At 40.3% G+C, this 22649-nt stretch overlaps 1 protein-coding gene across 16 annotated transcripts in view; it reads left to right on the forward strand.

The window, feature by feature from the left end:
• The window catches only part of ERC2 (ELKS/RAB6-interacting/CAST family member 2), a 606872-nt gene that overhangs the window by 157561 nt on the left and 426662 nt on the right, over positions 1 to 22649 (forward strand). For all 16 annotated transcript variants that reach the window (XM_072128520.1, XM_072128514.1, XM_072128513.1 and 13 more), the window contains one exon: positions 17200 to 17367. In XM_072128520.1, coding sequence (XP_071984621.1) covers positions 17200 to 17367 — 168 coding nt within the window. The remainder of the gene's footprint in view (positions 1 to 17199; positions 17368 to 22649) is intronic.

A 22649-nucleotide genomic window follows, 5' to 3' on the forward strand; every position in this document is an offset into this window, starting at 1 on the left:
CTCCCCCCCCCCCCCAAAAAAAAAAAAGTTGAATGTTATTGATGTGGAAAATAATTTCTGTAACAACAAAAATCTCTTTGCTATATATCGAGATTGTGCAGTGTGAATTTTACAGCATTGTACCCAAGATGGAGATGATTGCAGCAGCATAAATTTTAGATATTTTCATGATCCATTGGCCTTACGTGATCATTGTACAGTGCATTGCTGTGAACTTGTTGCTCTTCCTGGCAGGTTCCTGAATGATGAGCAGCGTTCCTGTCTGTTGTGAATCTGCCAGGAAGGAAGTAGACACATGATGACACATACCAACACCATAGCTGTGGTCTTATGTTCTAGTAACAGTCGACATTGAATGATCATAGCCTGAAGGGCGGTTAAGTCACTTAGTAATCGGAAGTGGCCTCCTACGTAGCGTGGGATTTTATGGAAATCAAAATACTTAGTAGTGAAGAAGTAATTGAGGTTTTATTCCAAACCCAAGACTTTATTACGGTAATATTGATTTATTTCATACTTAGAAATAATTTTGGTCCATGTGTGGATACGAAGAGTAGGTCAAGATGGTCCATGTAAGGATACCCAGAGAAGGTGGTTTATGTTCAGATACAACAGATTTAAAATGAGTGATTAAAAAATACTCAACTTACTAACCTATTCAGATCTGTTACTTGCTGTATGTTGTTACGACATGCACCATCTGAGGACAGGTCATCACTGGACAAATCCCTGGTCCCAACAATGACCTCTGTTCATAGAGAAACTCACGGAGTGGCCTCAGCAGTGACATGCCACTTGTGTGGAGGTCACCACTGAGGCCAGTGCTGTTCTTAAGTAGACCTTCTCAAAGTCAAAGAAGCTCTGTGTACTAGAGGAGTTGGCAGGTGAGCAGGTAGGTAAGTACTTTAGTCTTCTAAAGTTACACTAAGGCTACATTCACACGGACGTATGAAAACGGCCGTACCTGTACCGTACCGTACCGTTTTTTTGCGGATTACATACGGCCACATTAATTTCAATGGACAATACGTCTGACTATTTATATTGCCGTTGTTAACTCCGTTCCATACCGTACCATATATTAGCCGTATAAAAATATAGAGCATGTCCTATTTTCTCCCATATTTCAGTTCCGTATGCCCTAGAAGTCTACGGGGACGTATAAAATACGGGTTACATACGTGATGCATACGAATAAAAAACGTCACGTATGTACGGCCCGGGACTGGAGAAATCATATGGTCGTGTGAATGTAGCCTAAGGTTTTAAGTTTTGAACCAACATACATGTTTTGATCATCGTTTTGTGAAATTGGCCATTCACATTTTAGTCCAAAGGGTCTTTTTTCAAATGGACGTTTGGATCAGGAAACAAAGTGCATTTGTTGGCCTCATTTCACAGCCTGACCATGGCTCGGCTAAAGTGATCTCTAAGCATCAAAGATCTCCGTGACATGTTGAATTGTTGAATTTAATTTTATTGAACTACCATTGGGCTGAGGAGTGTGGCCCACACACTGACTTTGTCCTTACAGATTTCGTTTTGGCGTCTCTGGTCATTTTCCAAAACAGGTGCTATTGGTTTGCACACCAGATGTGTGATTTAATCTTTGTTAATCCTTTGGCTTTATTTTGTGTTCTTTACTGAGATCCAAAAGGACTGAAGCCATTAAAAAACTTCTGGGCATGTACACAGCGGATATGTTGTGGAGATGTTTTGTGAGACGCTTTAGAAAACTGATACACTGTTATTGTATTCTCTCGAAAATGTAGATAAATTAGACATGTTTATGCTGTTATACATCCCTGGTTTATTCATTGGGACACAACCTCCTCTGCCACTTTTGTAGGGGGTTTAGTTGTCATCATGCACAAGGGGCACACAATGACTTATACCCCTTCAATAGCCGTTGGCCCACTAATCATTTAGTAGGAAGCTATTCATCCTGACATGATCCTCATACAAATGAAAAATGCAATCAAGATAAAAATGTTTTGCATATCGGGAGAAGGGAAATAAGCCATTGCCATACATCTCTGGGGTTGGCTTTTCCCACTTAGGATATATAAGCAGTGTGATAAAATTTGGATTATGTTACTGGAGGGTCTACATAACTCCCAATAGTTCATCTCCAATGGCGCTTCTTCTAGGGGAATAATACCTTCATATATGGCTTTTGTTGGCCTCTATAAAAAGGTTGCCACTCAAACGTTAGAGTAGCCAATATTTTGGCAGGATGATCCATATACTTACTGCTCCTGTTTGAACATAGCCTTCAAAACATAGCAGCTAAAATGACTGTGGACTAGTCTGTTCTAATCTACAGTAACATGGTCTGATCACTACACAGGGAATAGCGCTGTCTTCCTCCAGTTCCATATTCCTCACCTCATCTATGATAAGTGTTGGACCCAACCAAACTGGTCATCGTATATATTTCTATCCCTGAAAATCAATTGTCAATGCTCACTCTTTGCCTTTCAATTTATTTTTTTTGTTCCATCTCTAATTAAATCCATCAATGTGTCTGAGAATATTTCACAATTCACCCGTCCCCTGTGATTCAATGATTACACATATTTTGCAGTGATTCAGTCACATGTTTGAGCCAACCGTGGGTAAAATTCAAGAAGAGTGTGAGAGTGTTTTTTTTTTTTCTCTTTTCCTGCAAAGAAATGTGGGATATTCCTGCATTCAACTGATTTAATTAGCCTGATTGCTTTTTATCAACTTCAGATGCCCTGCCTGGAAAAAAAAAATCCATGTTCAAAGTATTTGCCTCGCAGCAGAAGGCGAAACATGTTTTGTGTTACTTTGAAGATCGGCCCCGTTCTCGTGCCGGACAGACACTGCGTGGACGGATTGAGACCATATCCCATTACCCAGAGCTCAAGAAGATATTGTAAACCTTGCAAAAATTAATTAAGGGAATGTTTTCTAAACCAAATAATTTTGGGTTGGTACATTTCAGCTTCTGCCGCTTCAGAGTAAACAGCTGGAAAAAAAAAATTAGTTGGAGCTATGAAAAAAAAAAACATCATTAGGAAATTCTCTAAGGGATCAAACAGGTCTTTTATGCCATGGAGGGGCATTCAGGAATCAAAACCTAAGGGTGAGATGTTCCTGCTTCCAAGATTAGCGTACAAAGTCAATATTCCCCAAAGGATGTGAAATTGTAGCAAAACCAAGGAAAATAGAGTTGGAATTTTTCAGGCAGGCGGTGTATGTGCCCAGCGTAACCACAACGGTACTTGATTCAAAGGAATTAAAGAAATGTTTAGTGTGTTTAGACATTGGGCTATCCTGCAAGCGAAAGTTCATGAGAACGATCGCCAGGTCCTTAGCTGTTATGGTGGGCACATAGTGTACTTGTACAGTACTAGTAGCCATCTTTTATAATAACGGGTAGTATCTGCGCCTTTTGTCAAGGATTTCTAGGATAATCCTTTGTCAATACTGTTCTAGGAAATTTGCAAATTAGTTTTCTAGGACGGAACAAGGAAAACCATGCCTCTTTTGCTACCTTGTAAGGCAGCCTCCCTTACCATCAAGCATGACTTTCAGGAAGCCTAATAATATGATGTTGGATTAAAGCAAAGCCAGTATATCTATTGCAGAAGGAACAGATTCCAGACTGTAGACAGCACTGTTTCGACGTGGTTGCGTCTCTTCAGCACTGTTTCGACGTTGTTGCGTCCCTTCATTATAGCGTCAGGATTATTAGAGGCTTTTGACTAGGGTCGGGGAGTAGGAATTAGTAAGAGCCCTGTCCATATTCAAAATCCTATCATTTTTTGTTTGGATTCAATAATGTTATTAGGCTTCTTGGAAGCCATGCTTGATGGTAAGGGGGCTGCCTTACAAGGTAGCAAAAGAAGCATTGTTTTCCTTGTCCCATCCTGGAAAACATACTTCCCAGAAACTCCTAGTGGACCATCAATGGCTATAAGTCTCTACATGCGTGCTTCTGCCATGCGGCCTTAACTGTATTCTGTTGTTTTATAGGTTTAGATGAACAGTATATCCATAAAATTCACCTTTGAATGTGTATATAGATGTCTTCAACCTATTTGTTTTCATTTGAATCTGAATTTATTGAATCTTACAATTTTTCTGAAATAAACAAATATAACAGTACAACAAAGTATCAGGTACAAGAAAAGTACATAGAAAACAACCAATGTAGACATTACAGCATAGAAAAAAGATGGCACTTGCAAGTCCGCCAACGTAACAATGAGAATAGAAATCTCCAGATGTAGGCAGAGAGTATGGGAGTCCCAACATTGGAGTCCTAGAATCACAAAGGCCGAGGATTAGCAGCATCAACATAAGTTTGTAACTGAAAGGAAGGCCACATGTACCACTGTCAGGCTCCAGTACTTAAACCTATTTTTGTTGCCATTACTCAAGTACAGTGACGTCATTGTTACATGCATCAGATTCACTTTATCTTCACTCGAAGCGACGATGTCAGAAAAACTCATAGGTTTGTTCTCTCCAAATGCCAGTGGGTAACCATACCTGAGTAACACGTCTTTCCATACTGCTGTGTTGTTTGATATCTGTATTCAAACTCTACCCAGCTCCTCCCCAGTGCTGTAACTTCTAACCAGAAGCCTGCTACAACTATCACTCCGATGAGTGGTACTAGGGTGCTCACTGCACCAAGTCCAGCAACAATTTTGGAATATAAATGCATTTTTACAGTCCTGCAGAAGTTTACAATAAGAACAGAGCACGGCGTGATCCAATGATCAGTCAGAAGGTGTTTCTAAGAATACTTTAGCTGCTCAGTAGATAACTTGAGATTGATACCCTGCCCCAATATAGCAGAACCAAGAAGAAGCCAAGTCATGTACATCTGTTTTCAGGGCCTGCGCAGGCACTGGGCATACCTGGGCAAGTTCTAGGGCCCAGAGCTGCTGGGGGGGGCCTACATAAGGCTGTACATAAGGAATCCATCGGGATGAGTCAGCTATATCTAATGAATCCGTAGGGTGTGAGGGGGCTGTGTATAAAATAACTTTTTGGTATAATAAACTAAGGAATATTTTAGGGAACTGGAGACTGTTTTAGTTTCTGAATTTTTAATGCTGCCACATGAGTTCACTGCAAAGGGGCCTACTGAGCCTCTGTCGCCCAGGGGCCTAATGAAACCTGGAGCCGACCCTGTCTGTTCTCAATGGTTTGTTTACTATTCCAATTAAATAATCTATGGATAGGTTTGGTGCAGTTTCGATAAGAAAACGACTATGATTACTCGGTCATATACTCTATAAAGGCTCAGGTTGCCTATAATTATACATGTGGCCTTCTATTGTTGTTTTCCCAATCCCACTTGCACTTGAAACCAGATATCTACAACGCTTCACCCCTTAAAACAGAGACTCGTACCCATAGAAAATGAACTTTTTTTCTTCGTGAAACTCCACTTAAAGTGTGGCAATCTGCCTATAAACATGGTTTCCATTTAAAGGTCGTAAAAAAACGCGTGATCCGCCTCCCCAAATCTACTAGTACAAACGCAACCGCATCTCAGTGGTGTAATGGATATCCGCTGTCTCACGTCTTGTCTTGTGTTTCTGTCTAAACTCCCTTGAGGTATTTTTCCTTTTTGCCAACACATCTAAACCCCCTGGATACGTCTCCCTGCCTCATATGTTCTTCATGACTCCTTCTCTGTTCACTATCATTTGCAGACAGATTCCATGTTTAGAGTGGCGATTAAATAAGAGAGTCTGATATATTTGTTTTATCTGCCTTTAAAAGCTTTTAGTGCTTCTATAAATTGTATATTGCGGGTCTTTCATCAACCTCCATAGCCTGGTGCTCTTTGTGGTGATGTGACCCGTCACGAAAATCTAACATGTGTCTTCATGTCTAAGATGAACTGGATTAGTTATGTCTTATATGTAGATTTCGATAAGGCTGCTTCTCGAAGACGATATAAGGTTGGATAGGTTTTCATTGTCTTCCTCTGATGTTTGGTGAATTAATGGAGTCATTTTTGTGGACCCACGTGGTAGAGAGGTGGATGGGATACAAAGTCTTGTGATATATTCTGAAAACTTGAACCATTTGTCTGTAATCCACCATAACCATAGCTGACACAACCTATTATTCGGTGCATACTCTTTGGGAACATCATTCAACCATCTACACAACACTTTATTATCTATTAGCTTTCTGAATCACTTCCTATATGTCTGTCCTTCATTGTATTCAATTTGGAAAAGCAGTTAGGGGTGGACCGCGATCAGAAGTGGATTGTATAGGCGGTTTAGGCTGTATCCCGGGGTCCAAGCACATATACACATATACACAAGAGCCATTTCAGGACCTTTGAAGGTCCACATCCTACATTCCCCAAGAAGCTTGATGCTAGTACCATATGTAGCAAGTGACTTCAGACTTGTCGGGGCAATAATATTCATACAGCCCATTGGTGTGATTCTCTAAAGGACAATATCTATGAAAAAACTTTACATATCAAAACCATTTTACTGTTTTTTTCATGACATTTGAGACTTTAACGTGATAGGATAGATTTATTAATTATATATTTTTTTCATTATAAAATTTGCTAATACAGGCGGTCCCCTACTTAAGGGCACCCGACTTAGACGACCCCTATGCCCACTGTGATCTCTGGTGAAGCTCTCAGGATTAGTGATGAGCGAGTATACTCGTCCGAGCTTAATGCTCGGTCGAGTATTAGCATACTCGTACCGGCTCGTTGCTCGGACGAGTATTTGCCCTGCTCGATAACGAGCATTTAATTAAAAAAAAAAAAAGTAAAGAACAGTAAAAAAATACAATTAAAACATTTAATTTAATCATTTAATTGAAGAACACAGTGAAAGAACACTGTGCAGAATAGATTGCAGATGTTCGCGAACATCTGCGATCTGCTCCGGAGACACGCGTGCAGAACGGTGTTCTCCGCAATAGTATTCGAAGAACAATATGTGTAGAGAACAACTTGCAGATGTTGTCAAACAGATGTTCCGGAGACACGCTTGCACGGTGCAATAGTATTTGAAGAACAATATGTGTGAAGAACAACTTGCAGATGTTTGACAACATCTGCAAGTTGTTCTCTACACATATTGTTCTTCGAATACTATTGCGGAGAACACCGTGTCTCCGGAGCATATCGCAGATGTCCCGGACATACGCTTGCAGAACGGTGTTCTCCGCAATAGTATTTGAAGAACAATATGTGTGAAGAACAACTTGCAGATGTTTCCAAACATCTGCAAGTTGTTCTTCACACATATTGTTCTTCAAATACTATTGCAGAGAACATCGTTCTGCACGCGTGTCTCCGGAACAGATCGCAGATGTTCGCGAACATTTGCAATCTGTTCTGCAGTGTTCTTTCACTCTGTTCTTTTAGTGAAAACATCTGCACTGAACAGTGCTCGTTCAGTTTTTAATTTTACTAAAAAATGCTCGGGTCTCCCATTGATTTCAATGGGGCTCGTTACTCGAAACGAGCACTCGAGCATCAGGAAATGTTCGGCTCGAGTAATGAGTACCCGAGCATTTTAATGCTCGCTCATCTCTACTCAGGATGCTTTACTATGGTCCCAGACTGCAATAATCAGCCGGAAGCTTTATTGATAATCCTTGGTCCCATTACAGCAAAAAGATATTAAACCCCAATTGTCACTGGGGCAAAAAAAAAAATTGTATGGATCTGCAATTATAAAATATACAGTTTCGACTTACATACAAATTCAACATAAGAACCATTCTACGGAACCTATCTTGTACGTAACCCGGAGACTGCCTGTAATTGACTACAAATGTAACAAATAAGCTTTTTTTTATCATTTTTCTGTTAGTAGTAAAAAAAATATTTTTCCAAAATATCTTATAAATATATACAGAATTATCCATCATTATGGATAATTCTGTATATATTTATAAGATATTTTGGAAAAATATTTTCTTTACTACTAACAGAAAAATGATAAAAAAAAGCTTATTTGTTACATTTGTAGTCAATTACAGGCAGTCTCCGGGTGCACTTCAAACGCCTACATCTCCTGAACAGTTGCACCAATTCTGGTGTCATATTGAACAGAAGAGTCTCCCCTATTTTTTGGTCTGTATTTCAGGCCGTGTGGCATTATTTTCAATGGAAATATGAGGGGTCACCCCCTCCTCGGTCACCCCTTCTTCTTTTCCAGCGTGGCTCATGTATGCCAGTCCGGCTATGGCCAAGTGGACATACGTTTGTGCAAATGCAGCCTAAGGGAGAGTAATAGAATATTCTTCTCGGCACCTTTCACAAAAATAAATGTGCTAAATAAGAGTATCCATCTTTTATTTTGTACCCCTGATGCATCAGCAACCACAGTGCAGCACAATACGCCACCCCAGAAATTATAATACCACAATAAAGCAATAACCAAATAACCACCCCAGCAACCAAATACTGCATTGAGATCAGAGACTAATAGTGCAGACCTGAGAGCTGATAAAAAAAGTACTGGAGACCCCCAGAGCAGACAAATAATACTGGAGACCACATAGCAGACTTAAATATACCGTAGACCCCCAGAGCAGACAAGTACTAATACTGGAGACCCCCAGAGGAGACAAATAATACTGGAGACCCATAACAGATAATAACATTGGAAAACCTATAGCAGACTAACAATACTGCAGAACCCCAGAGCATAAAACCACTAGTTCTGGAGGCCCCCTTAGTAGATAATAATACTGGAGATTCCATAGCAGATACTAATACAAATACAGGAGACCCCATAGAAGACTAAAAATACTGGAGACCCCCAGAGCATAAAACTACTAATACTGGAGACACTCCGAGCCCCCATAGCAGATTGACAGTACTGGAGGAACTAGGAATGAATGCCTGCTAGAGTGACCAGGATAACAGGACTGTGGAGTCAGAGTTGATGACCATTTTGGTGGAGCTGGAGTAGGAGTCTGAAGTTTGGCTTACAGACTCCATAGCCCTATCACTACATTTACCTCCCTGGATGGAACGTCATATAGAAGTTAACATACATGGTACCACTATATTCAAATAATACTTTGGGACCACAGTTCTTGGGGATACTTGATGGGAACAACAGCTGGGTTGTCAATGATTAGGCATTCTCATACAGGAGAATCAGAAGAGGACATCATACAGGAGAATCAGAAGAAGACATCATATTGGAAAATTATATTGCATAGCTGTTACATAGTTTGTTTTTAAGTATAACTTAGCCCAGAGGTCGCACTAACATATTTCCAGAAGGGTAATAATACTCCTCTCACCATTTTTGAGGAGTATTTTTAGGCGAGGAGGAGTATGAAATTTTCAGTAATGCATATAAATAAATACTGCCTGCAATCATTCAATTATGCATGAATATGATTGCAGCCAGTGTTTTGTGTGCTTAAATAGCCAATTGAGACAAGTGTATTAATTTCACATCATGCATTAAATAATGGGGCAAAAGCTCTTTCCTTTTGTCTCCTTAAATTATTTCAACCTACCAGACCATGGCTGACACCCCAGCCCCTCATCCAGACCATGGCTGACACCCCAGCACCCCTGTCCAGACCTTGGCTGACACCCCAGATCCTCCCTCCTATCCAGACCTCATCTGACACCCCAGATACCCCATGTCTAGACCTCAGCAGACACCCCAGAAGCTCCTTGCAACTAGCTGTGACTGTGATTGGCCAGGGATGGCCATATCCTCCAAAAATCATTATGGTCTCAGAAACTGACTGAAAGTAGAAGGCCACTATCACCTAAAATGTAAGTCTGCTTTTACACATTGTATACATGATATATGCCCCTCCATGTATAACCCTGCCTGGGCATCAGGCTGCTGCAGGTGTTACACTGATGTGATTACTCACTATGGAGTCAGACCCCAGGTCCCTGGTTGATCTGTTGTCACCTTGTCCTCTGGTACAGCCCCAGCCTTTCATATCTGCCACAACTATCACACAGACATCGGCATGGGGGAGTGGGCGTGGCTTCCGGTAGCTCCGCCCACTGTGACCCGGCTACAGAGAAACAGCATCAGGTCAGGGAGGGGCTGTGTCCTGCTGCTGCACTGCTCGGGGTCACACACAGAACAGGTCACCTACACCTCCATAATAACTCCCCAATATTTCCACAGCAGCAGCTGTGCAGGGGCCGAGCTGTCAGGACGGCAGGACACAGCACAACTGCTGCTGCTCCGCTCCTTAGTCTCCCCAGTCACAGGGAAAAGTCAGTGCGTGTTTAGACGCATGGGGGGCTTTTCAAAGAGTAATACTGCATTTGGAAGCGTCTATGACGCTTGTGGAGGGGTTAATGCGATCTCTGACTTAGCCCAAACCCCAATAAGTAGTTACACGCATGTGACCCTGTTATGTAAATTCTTGGACCGCACGGTCTTCGAATGTCCTCAATAACCCTTTAAACCTTTTTTTTCTTGCTTTGACCAGATATATTACTAGGATGTGTTAGGAAAATGTGCCTGTTATTTGTGGGTGCGTGCCGGCCTTTTTATGGGTCTGAGTGTCAGGACAATGGCTTTTAGTCATTTTATTTGAATACCTATTAAGCTACGGGCACAACTGATCTCATATCACTCATGTAGTATATTTTCTGTCAGAAATATCAACACTCGTAAAATATACTAACTACTTCAATAGGAAACACATCCACACTTGCTGTTAAGAAAATCCTGGAAGCATTATGGCCCCGTTTTAAGCCAAATTACAGCATGTGCTGAGAGTGTGTTTACCAGACACCAGCCAAGACCGACCATTAACAATGATCATATGGAGGGGAACACTTCCTGCGGCTCGTGCTTCATCTCTTTCTGTAGTCTTGGATGTGATGATTTGCTCTATGAAATTTCTGGAAATATTTAAATCCTTCAAGCCAATACTATCACATATTTCTGATATATTTCAGACATGAACACACTACAAACCTTAGAAGGAAGGCTTAAAGCATATCCCATGACTCAATTCTTCTAATATGATAGCACGTCTCCGACCCCAACCGTCTACTCGTCAATTCCTTTAAATAAGTCCATTAGGTTCTATTTTTTTTATGAAATATCTATAAAGAAAGATAGAACCTCTACGACAAGGCTCCCACTTTGTTTTGTGAAGACGTTAAGGGTGCCAGGTATACACTAAATGTGTTCATAAGACCTGTTCTATCAGTTGGGGTCCAAAAGAGAATCCTTTTGAACTCCAGCAGAGTCACTGGTGGTAGACTTCCTTCAGTTACCACTTTGTTCCTTCTTTTAGTGCGTGGAACTGTGTTTCTTTTATCCAAGAACGCCACCAATTAGCCAAAAAAAGAACTTTTAAAAATGTGCTAATTAGAGGGGCTGTGGTTTACGTCACCTGAGCCTCAGGGCCTTGCTGTCTTTTTATTTCTTCACGCTCCAGTTCTTAGAAGCCCCCCTCGTTGTCACCCCCAAACCGGTAAGTGGAGGTAGTCTACCATTAGTGATGTTCATGGTAGATTTCTTTTAAATGTTGAGATACAGAAGGAAACACGGGATAAAATATGGTATTAGACTAAACCATTTTATTGAGATGGACACCTCTGAGACTTTAGGTGTTTGCCAGTGAAGTTTCCGTCCATATTTGGTAAGTTAGGTCTGAAGGGAGGTATCTGCTGCCCCAGTTCATACCTCCTCTGGGTAATAGAGGGTGTGGGGGAAGGGGCTGAACAAAATGTATCCCACCGTATTTTCATAGAATGTGATACATTACAGCCTTCTGTAGTAAGTATAGAACATGAATCATAATGATCTAACTAACTCATTATTGGGTTTTCTTATTCTTCCGTCTTTTTTGTCCCTTCATTCTCAATTGTCTTATCCCTTCTTTTGTACTCGACCATCTGGCTCCTTTTGCTGTATATTTGTATTTTTGTATTGAAGTTGGTTAGTACAATCCTCACTATGGATTGCTTATCCTGATCTAAGTTCTTTTGCTTCAAAAATTCATATAATAATAACAATACAAACAATAGAGGGGGTTCCTTATGCGTGAATTGATGTGATTTATTCAAAGTGGAGGGCTTATACAGCTTTAACAAGCAAAAATGTTATAGGGTGACCTAATATTCTTGTAATACTTAATTACACATTTGCCATTAGGTAACCTTTTAGATACCAGTTGATCACTAGTGGTCCAAGTAGTGCGATAACCTGGATTCAGTGGGGGCATTTACTATGCCTTCTCCGCCAGGCATGTAAATGCCCTAACCCTGCCAATTCTGAGGCGTCCTTCAGTCGGAAAACTAGTGGAGGTCTAGATCTCTGCCAGTTCAGACCTGGTCTAAAAAGGTCTGATATTGCGGAAAAGGCTTTGGGGTCTAGTAGAGAGCCGGGGCCTCTTAGTAGATCCGGGACGCCGGGGATAATATTAAGACTGGTGTTTTAAAACACCAGTCTTAATACATTTCCCACCAGTGTATTTTTTGGAGTTCATTTTTTAGGAAAAGGAATAATTGTTCATTGTATTTCCATGGTCCCCTAATACAATGCAAGGGCTGATGATCTATTATAGCTGCCTACTGCAGCGCTGTATACTTTACAGTAAAATTTCAGATTTCGTAGGTGTCAGACCTGGACGTACTATGTTTTGCAGAGTTGTTGGAGCAACTTACAGTGTTTTGGATTTGTTGTGGGCAACTGTTGGAGAAACTAACAGTTCGGTTATTGAAAGTAATAGAATCTGATTCCAAGTGGTAGGTCATCGATGCAGCTCGGCAACACGGTCTTTGGAAGGAAGGACCTACAATGACTGGATTTATTTCTTAATGCAGTTAAAAAAAAGTGAGATACAAAAGCCCGCAGTCCTGGCACCTCAACTTTTATTTCACGTTTTAATAATTTATCACTACCCCGTTGCTAAGGAGAATTTTTTCCTGGAATGTTCTGACTTCCTTGAGCAGTAAGTCAAAAATATTATGACAGCTATAATTTTATGGTGACCATAAAAGTTCCTGAGGTAAGTTTAGTGAGGTAATCTCAGTGTTGGAAGTTTTATTAACAAAAACTTTTAAGTATTAGCACATGAGTTACATTTCCCATGTGTTTTTAGAAATTTGCTGGATTTTAAACTACAGTAAATTGAGAATTTCAGAGTAGTCCACCTAAGCCTCTTACTTTTTAGCGGTTATAGTAGCCAACGTTGAAATATAAAAGACGGCTTTATAATATTGCTTTTCCAGTGGCCAGAGCCTTTTAACAGCAGATTTAGAAATTGTCACAAAGTCTGTGGATTGCACGCTTCAGCTCACGGTCATTCTGCAAATGGTTTCTTCCTAAGAATTATGGATGTTAAGGAATATCTTGGAAAACTCCAAAGAAAAATCATCTTTAGTGAATTAACTTTTATGCTGATTATGTGTAGTACAGGCGGTCCCCTACTTAAGGACACTCGACTTACAGATGGCCCCTAGTTACAGACAGACCCCTCTGCCCACTCTGACCTCTGGTGAAGCTCTCTGGATGTTACTATAGTCCGAGACAGCAATGATCAGCTGTAAGGAGTCTGTAATGAAACTTTATTGATAATCCTTGCTCCAATTACAGCAAAAAAATTTTAAACTCCAATTGTCACTAAGGCAAAAAAAAAAATTGTCTGGTACTACAATGATAAAATATACAGTTTCGACTTGCATACAAATTCAACTTAAGAACAAATCTATGGAACCAATCTTGTATGTAACCCGGGGATTTTCTTTACATCATCCTATTCTACTTAACATTACACCTCAATTCCCTATGTTCCTGGTTTTTGAAGTAGTTTAGTACAATCCTCACTAGGGTTTCCTTATCCTTGTTGTAAAATGTGATTTCGATTTTCTTTAATGTTTTGTGTCCTATTTGGATTATCAGGTTAATTTTAGAATATTTAGCCAATTGGAAATCCGATTTACGGTTAACACATATTACAGATAAATGTCATATCCGACAAATAATTTTAGGCTCCCATGTCGTCTCATGTAAGGGGGGGTGAAGAATCATGCATGTTCGATTTTATGTCTCAGTTGGGAGAGAATCGGCGGTAAAATGAATGTAGAGGTAGAAAAATCATGCAAACAGAGTTTACTGTACATCATAACATTTCGGCCATTTCGGCCTGTTATCTTGCAGTGTTCCCATGGAGATAGGTAAAACCAATTTTCTTATGTTGGGGTAAAAAAATCCTTACTAGCCCCAATCAGTCTATCAGAATAAATTCTGCATCTTGCACCAACGACCCATGGAATGGTATCCATTCCCTTTAATCTCCACCCTTGAGGCAAAATGTCCATCTACGGTTTTAGATTAATCTCGGGTGGGAAAAATGTAATTAATTTTGTATTGTCCGTTAAAAAAATTAGGCAATCCCACATCAGTTGCCCCCAGTAATGTGTATAAGATCTTCCCCATTTTTCATGGACCATCTATGTATTGCATGAATCTGTTAGTAAAGATAAATCTGTTCTTTGCTCCAGCGATTTTGGTCGAGCATCTCCTTCTTTTACAGCTGGACACCCTACGAGCTTATTTGAAGATGGGTATTCCTAACCAGATCAACCCTTTAATTTGCCAGAAAACAAGGATAAGTTGTACAGTAAAATCACATACATTTCTGACGTTGACAAATTGGCCAACTGGGACTCACACTAACAAGAGTATCTTGTAGCCTTCAACTATTATTTGTAAAATTTTAATGAGACCTTTTTTTTTTCCCGATGAAATCGAATTTCATCAAACCGGCTGCTTTCTCTCTCAGACAGAATTTGTTCTATAGCCGGTATCCTGCTATTTGTGAATAGCGGTAAGCTGCATTAAGAACACATTTCCTTCTTTTCCTAGAAGTCATGTGTGAAGTATCACATACTGTATCAAGTTAGGGAACTCGGTAACACAAGTCACTTTTGGAGCTGAGTATAAGCGGTTGGTTATGGCTTAGGGATTATTAAGATTAATCAAGATTTACAGTAAATTTGGCCATTTCTGTCACTTTTCACCAGCTGTCACTCTGGAATACTTCTTTTTCCGAGAGCGGAGGAAACGGATACTGTACAGTATGCAAATTAACCCCTTGTGGTTCCGGAGTAGTAAATACTTTGTGAAGGAAAACAGGCCGAGAGGAACGTTAAAAAAAAAACAATCCACGGGTCCTTGTTATAAACTAAAAGGGAGAGGGTACTTAGATCTAATTTTACTGTTTTCTGCAGTTGATTGCCAACTTTTATGACCAGCTGAGCTGCCAGATCTGGGGAAAGAGGCGCAGGCTTCCAAAATTATGTGGTGTTGAGTGAAAAGTCGGAGAGAGTGTTCTTGTGTACAAAGAAAGCACATATTTTATGAATGTACCTGAAGACGCGGTGTAAGCCAGCTCTCTGTACTTTCCTATTTTCTAGTGCCATATGCCATACTTTGAAATGTCTTCTACTTTCCCCTTCTTCTCCGTTAAAGAAAATTAATGAGCCATTTTAATATAAAATGTTTATACGGCCTCCAATCCAACAGCCTACATAGATTTCCGAAACGAGTCTACAGCTATGTTTTATGAATGCCGTTATAAATTTTGCTCCAACGTTTTTCATGCAAGCATGAGAAGAAGGGGAAAAATCTGCCCTGGAAGGTCAATATGGCATTCATGGTTTCCTCCATACCATAGAATTAGCTTCCATGGCGAGTTTATAAGGACCGCTAAAACAACAAGCATGTGAATTCTTCTCTGTATTCAAATACTGTGAAGTAATCGGAGCAGACGTCAGCCCGCCATCCAGTACGCTCCCAAAACCTTCTCCATGCTAGGCACAACCAGTATAAAACACCTGCCTTTTCACTTTTAATCCAAGCAAAACACTTCAATAAAAGCCAGCAAGTCTAATATATCAGCGCTCGTCCAGGGTGCAGTCTCCTTTTTTTGTGTTAATGAAACTTTATCCCCTGCCTTTAACTTTCTACTCCTGTGAAATCATAAGAAACCGAACTTGTAAATGTCTAATTAACGTTGCTTTAATAATGGGAACAATAAAGGCCCATTGTGTGCGGTAGCGTCGTTTGACTTGTCTATTCTAAATTTTTCTATTCTTTATATTTGTCCTAAAACTGCACAGGTTAAAGGTGCACTCCACCAATTTTGCTTCCATCTCTTCACTCCTTTCTCCATTGCAGTATATATAATAAAATTGCAGAGTGCAGTTCCACCTTCCATCTCTTCTTAAGAGATACTAACTTTATCATTGCTGCATATATGCCATCATACTTAAAGGAAATCTATAGTCAAAATCAAGAACGGATAAACCAGGGACACTTACTTATAGATCCAGGCACCACGACTGTGGGAATCTTTTTATATTTGTTATACATGGCCTCCTGCCTTCTAAAACCAGCTTTAAAAATAATGCTAATGAGCCTGAAAGGCTATGGGGCGGTTCCCCGAGCTGCAGATTCATAGGCCTCCCCCCTGCTCCCTCAACGCCTCCCTATCCCTCTTCCTCTGCAGTACAGGAAGATCCAGCACACAGAGGGAGAAGTGAAGTTTTCCTTGCATACTGTAACAGCCTGTGAAATCTGCAGAACAGAAGGGCTCTGGGAACTACTCTCGTAGCCTTTCAGGCTCAGTAGTATCTGTCCCTTTAGCTACTGCCTCCGTAGCCTTTGAGGCTCAAAAGCCTTTGTATCTATGAGAATTTTTCCTTGGTTTATCCATACTTGCTTTTGATGGTAGATTCTCTTTAAGCACATCACATGGGCAGCTAGAACAAGTATGTTTCTTCCTTCTAGGTTGAGTGTTATAGGCAGCAAGTGCTTTAGCTTTTGCTAAGGCTGCATGACCCTGCTCAAAGGCTGTTGATGTTGATCATGACTAATTTGCAGGCTCTGACCCGCCCAATTGTCTAGCGGGCCAATTTAACATGTATGTACATAAAGTCATCTTTCTCAGAAATGCTTTATTGCCATGGGACAAAAAGGACTGTTTCTAATTGTATTCATTGGTTCCGCAGAACTTTGTAGGAGTTTCCTTCTGCTGAATTACTGATCGCATTGATTTGTGACCCATTCTTTTTGGTTATTTAATAGAACCAAGTGTTCTTCCGTGATAGCATTGTAGCAATATTCACTACATTGTATGGTATAACTTGCCAAAATGTTAGCCACTCTGAAATGTGTCAATTGTTTTTTGTCTCAGGTTGACGCATTACGACTGAGACTAGAAGAAAAGGAATCATTTCTAAACAAGAAGACCAAGCAGCTTCAGGACCTCACAGAAGAGAAGGGCACTCTGGCTGGTGAGATCAGAGATATGAAGGATATGCTGGAAGTCAAAGAGAGAAAGATTAACGTCCTTCAGAAAAAGGTAATGGTGTTTATTGCAAATCAGTTATTTATTTTGCATTTATCGCATTTTAGGGCATTTTGCTTCAGTGTGATTAAAAATAAATAAAAATTCCTTGGTGATCACACAAACATATTGGCAACATACTATCAAGCACAGCATTGCTACATACATACATTCACACACTCACTCACTCACTCACAAATCCTTACTATATTCCCATTCACACACACAGCTTTGCAACATTAATTTGCTCACAGACAGCTCTACTACATTCACTCACACACACAGATTTTCTTGATAAAAATGGCATCTTATGGTTAAAAAAATAAAGTATAATCCAGTATTATACATTTTAATAATCTGGCACAGTTTTAGACTGTCTAGTCCAACTTTGCAAGTTTTAGATCCAGATGAAATCTACCCCGTTTTATGGCCATCAAAACGGTTGTGTGTTTCCCATATTCCAGCTGAATGTCACTGTAGTCCATTAAACAAAATGGTGGGCTGGCAAATGATGTCACTAGCTTGTCCCAACCCCAAACATTGTCCTTTGAACGGCTCCAAAGCCATTTTCTCTTTACTGGGAGTGTGGTTAGACTCTGCTGGTTCTTGCTGTGGATTGAGGCTCTTACTTTGGTATACAATCCTGTTGACAATCTGCTCCTGAACTCACTTTTTCAAAAACTTCTGGAAACCCCTTCCAGGTTATTCCTCCTACAAGTGTGGGTCTCCTGGGCAACTCCACTGAAAAATGGCACATATATAGTGGACAGCAGAATGCCAATGTATACATCCTGTATTTTTTAAAAGTCCCATAGACTTCTATGGAGACAATGGGGCAGATTTACTTACCCGGTCCTCTCGCGATCCCTGCTATGCATTGCCCGATGAGGGTCTGCTGCGATTCACTAAGATTATGCGTCCAATTTCCTGCATGTGTCGCTTCCCCGCTGAGATCCGCCGGAGTTCACGTTTTTCTTCCTGGTGCATGTAAGTGCTTGATCTTGCGACACAATTTCGTTCTTAAATTCCGCAGTTTGTCTGATGGCCCGCCCCCCCCCCCATTTCTGTCGCATGCAAACCGGCGCAGATGCAACACAATCTGATCGCGTGTGCCAAAAACCCGGGGCAATTCGGTGCACAAAAGAAAATACTCGGGAAACCCAACAGAATCGCGGTCCGAGGACCCTTAGTAAATGAGCCCCAATGTGCCGTAAAAATGTCAAAAAATGGGACATGTTCTATTCTTTACCTTGCAGTCTCAAGTCACTTTCATGATACTGTGAGAAATACGGCAATGATATAGTTTGCCATATTTCCCATTGTAGTCCATGGGGATGGTTTTGGGACGTATGAAAAAACTTTATGGTGCCCGTTTTAAGTGGACAAAAACGGTCCTGTGCATTAGGCCTCTTCCCAAACACTGTAAACACAAATGAGAAGGGATCAATCCTATTGACACGAGGAGAGGCAGCAGCTATTTGTCATTTTTCCCCTGATAAATTTGCAGTAGCTACAGAAGTGAGCAGAGTTTTAAAGAAAGACTTCTTAAGCAGAATAGTTAAATTTTTTTTGGCTGGTTCCGAAGAAAATAAAAGTCCAAAAAATGTGTTTAGTTTCATTACACAAATTACCTGGCAGGGCCACATACTTAGCGGCAGGAAGGGTCTACCTTGAGCCGATTGCACACTTTTAGACTTGACTCATCATAGAGAGTACAATAGACAATAACATTAATTCACTCCTTTTTCTATCCATGCTCCATCCATCATGGAACACAGAAGATAGGCGGATAATGACTTCCTATTCTAATATGAGTAATAATTGAAATACTCTCATTTAATTTCTGTATCTCGTTGCTTGTCGGAGCCGGCTCTGAATGTTTTGCCGTATTGATTTACAGCGTCGGGAATCTTTCCTTTCATGAACATAGAGAATAATAATTGCTGCTTTTGTTGTGCGCTCCAGCTGAGCCGTTTAATGGTTCATTACAGCTGAATGTGGTGATGCCATTTCTGAGGCGAAGCATATTCCCAATGTGTTTCATCTATAATACAACATCATAAAAATAGGCCCGGAGTGTAGGAGCCAACGAAACCATAGGACGGGCCCCCGCCAAACGTTGCTGCTTCAGCACATGTTTAATTATTACAAAAGTTTCCCAAAGAGGCAGTCTTGAAAGTTTTTGGTTGTTTAACCTTTGAAGAGTTGATCTTAGTTATTTTGGCTTGGAAATGGTTAGGAGATTAATTACAAGCAAATTGCTCCCCCTGTTTTTCCTTGTACCCATAAATCTTCACTCTTTTCATTGTTAAGAATGGATCTCAGATTTTTTTTGAAAGTAGATTTTATTTTTATCACTTTAGGAATGAAAATGTCTGTTTTATGTTTTTTTTTTTTTACTTCTTTTGACACATACTGTATATTACAGAAACCTTCTGAGGCCAAGCTTCTATATAAAACCAAGCAGTGTAGATGAGGGAATTATCTGTAGGAATTCGTCTTATGGAAATATCTTTCTTTCTGTTTTGTAACAGAAAGCAATTTGCTACCTAAGCTATAACGATTTATGATGGTTGTTGTCCATTGTGCATAAGTTATTCCCTTTATATAAATCCTAACTCTAAAGTGAAAAAGACATATAATTCTATATTGTGTAGTCGATCACTTGTCCTAAATGTGTGTAAAACATTAAGGAACCTTATTTAATTTCTGCAATTTTTTTTTACTAATTTTCATGCAGTTCACATCTGCTCTCATCAGACTCCTAATTTGAATTTCTCTTCTGTGTGACACAAGAGCTTACAATCTATGAGGATGAGGGGGTGACACAAGAGCTTACAGTCTATAAGGATGAGGAGGTGACACAATAGCTTACAGTCTATGAGGATGAGGGGTGACACAAGAGCTTACAGTCTATGAGGATGAGGGGGTGACACAAGAGCTTACAGTCTATGAGGATGAGAGGAGTGTCACAATAGCTTACAGTCTATGAGGATGAGGGGGTGATACAAGAGCTTACAGTCTATGAGAATGAAGGAATGACACAAGAGCTTACAGTCTATGAGGATGAAGGGCTTAAGCATAAGCACTTCCAGCCTATGATAATGAGGGTGTGACAGTCTATGAGGATGAGGGGGTGATACAAGAGCTTACAATCTATGAGGATGTGGGGGTCACAAGAGCTTACTGTCTATGAGGATGAGGGGTGACACAAGAGCTTGTATTCCATGAGGATGAGGGGGTGACACAAGAGCTTGCAGTCAATGAGGATGAGGGTGTGACACAAGAACTTACAGTCTATGAGGATGAGGGGGTGACACAAGAGCTTACAGTCTATGAGGATAAGGGTGTGACACAAGAGCTTACAGTCTATGAGGATGAGGGGGTGACACAAGAGCTTACAGTCTATGAGGATGAAAGGGGGAAGCATAAGCACTTACAGTCTATGAAAATGAGGGTGTGACACAAGAGCTTACAGTCTATGAGAATCAGGGGTTGACATAAGAGGTAAAAGAGCTTGTATAATGCTCCAGCCATTCTTTATAAGGGAACACTAAAAAATAATTAAATAAAAATTCTCCTTGAACCAGCCATCAGCCGCATCTTATCTACAAAGTCTACAGTGAAAGTGACTGCAGAGAAGCCTGGAGCTTGGTATATATCTAGATAGATATATAGATAAATAGATGTTGTTTTATCATCATCGTAGTCAGGATTAGTTATTGTAAGAGTAGTAAGACTATGGAGCTTACTGCCACAGATATTTTGTGAAAGTGGACAAGTTTCAGAGGGGCCTAAAAAATATTACATGTTATAAGAACTGGATACTTGAAATGGGACATTGATGCAGAGATTTGTTCCAGGAATTATTTCCCAATCATTGGCATGAGACCTTCTACATGCAAGGTTGACACTATAGGACTTGGTCTTGCATCTTTTTCAGAACTACTACCTACAAGCGAGTTTGATGTGTCCACTGGAACATCTGGCCCCAATACTGAGCAACCGGTACTGAGTTCAGTATATCAGTTAAGTTTAATTTGCTAACCATTCAGGCTGGACGTTCCAACAAGTACACAATGCGAGTTTCATGAAAGTTAGACGCATCAAAATAGTTTGTCGGCAATAGGCCTTAAACCTGATCTACCACCATGCAAAGATTTAGGTAGGGAAAGTTATATTTTTGAGATGGTGAAGGCCCAACTCTGCTATTCAGTTGGGGCGATGAACCCCCTGAACCTTTAATCACTAGGAGAATTAAAAATGATTTTTGTAGTAGTATCAGTACCTCTTTTGGATAAGGCCATTGTCCAAATGCACCAACAGCACGTATGATGGAATAGACCTCCAGAATTGTTTCCTTCTTCATGAAGGTCGTATCTTTTGGTATCCATGTGAAATGGAAACCAGGATTAAGGGATCAGCAAAAGTCTTGAACCAGGGAGAAAGGATTTGTTAGTTTTAGAGTTCAGGTGCTAAACACGAGCGTTCATGGGGCCCATAGGCATAACCCTCCTTTTTTAGTTTTTTTTTTTGTAGCAATGCATAAAACACCTGTTAACTGGAGATGACTCTTGTGAGATACTGCTATGTCTTGATCCAAGCTTTTAAAATGCCTCTTGAGTTGGATAAACTCCTTCGATTTACAAGAAATGCTACAGCCACAAATCAACATACAGAAAAAGGATACAGACTTTTTACTGTCCTTTTCCCCATGCTGAGAATTCCAACCTGTTCTTCTTTCTACGGGGACTGCAATAGAATAACTTTTACATCTGGAAAGGAAGGTGTAGGGCCAGACAAGACGAGTACTACGGACCATCCCTGATGATTTCCATATGGGTCGGGGTAGTGGGCCGGTAATGGGAGATGTCTTAGAGAAGAAGGAGATAAACAAAGAAGACAAATGTATTCGGTCATATCTGTACGGAATTCTTGGAATAGCTGACACATTTGTATGGACCAGATCTTATCCTTTACTACTGATGGGCCCATTAGACTTACATAATGGCACATTTAAACTGTAAAAGACCTCATTACAATTAGACTTATTTGGGGGTTTAAGATGTATTTCATTTGTTACCCTTTTTTTTTAACTTTGTAGCTAAGCTATCAGTTTTTGGACACCTTCTGACTGGATTACAGAGCATTAGATGTCTAAATTACATTAGGTGACTTTTTGGCCTTGATTTATCTGCAATTGCCAGGGTCTTAATCTCCTTCATTCCAGCTCTTCTGAGAATGAGATATTGGGTGCTGCAAACCTCAACCTCTCTTGACAAATCGAGACCTTGATG

Source organism: Engystomops pustulosus, chromosome 10 (genome assembly GCF_040894005.1).
Source record: "Engystomops pustulosus chromosome 10, aEngPut4.maternal, whole genome shotgun sequence".
Classification (NCBI taxonomy): Eukaryota; Metazoa; Chordata; class Amphibia; order Anura; family Leptodactylidae; genus Engystomops; species Engystomops pustulosus.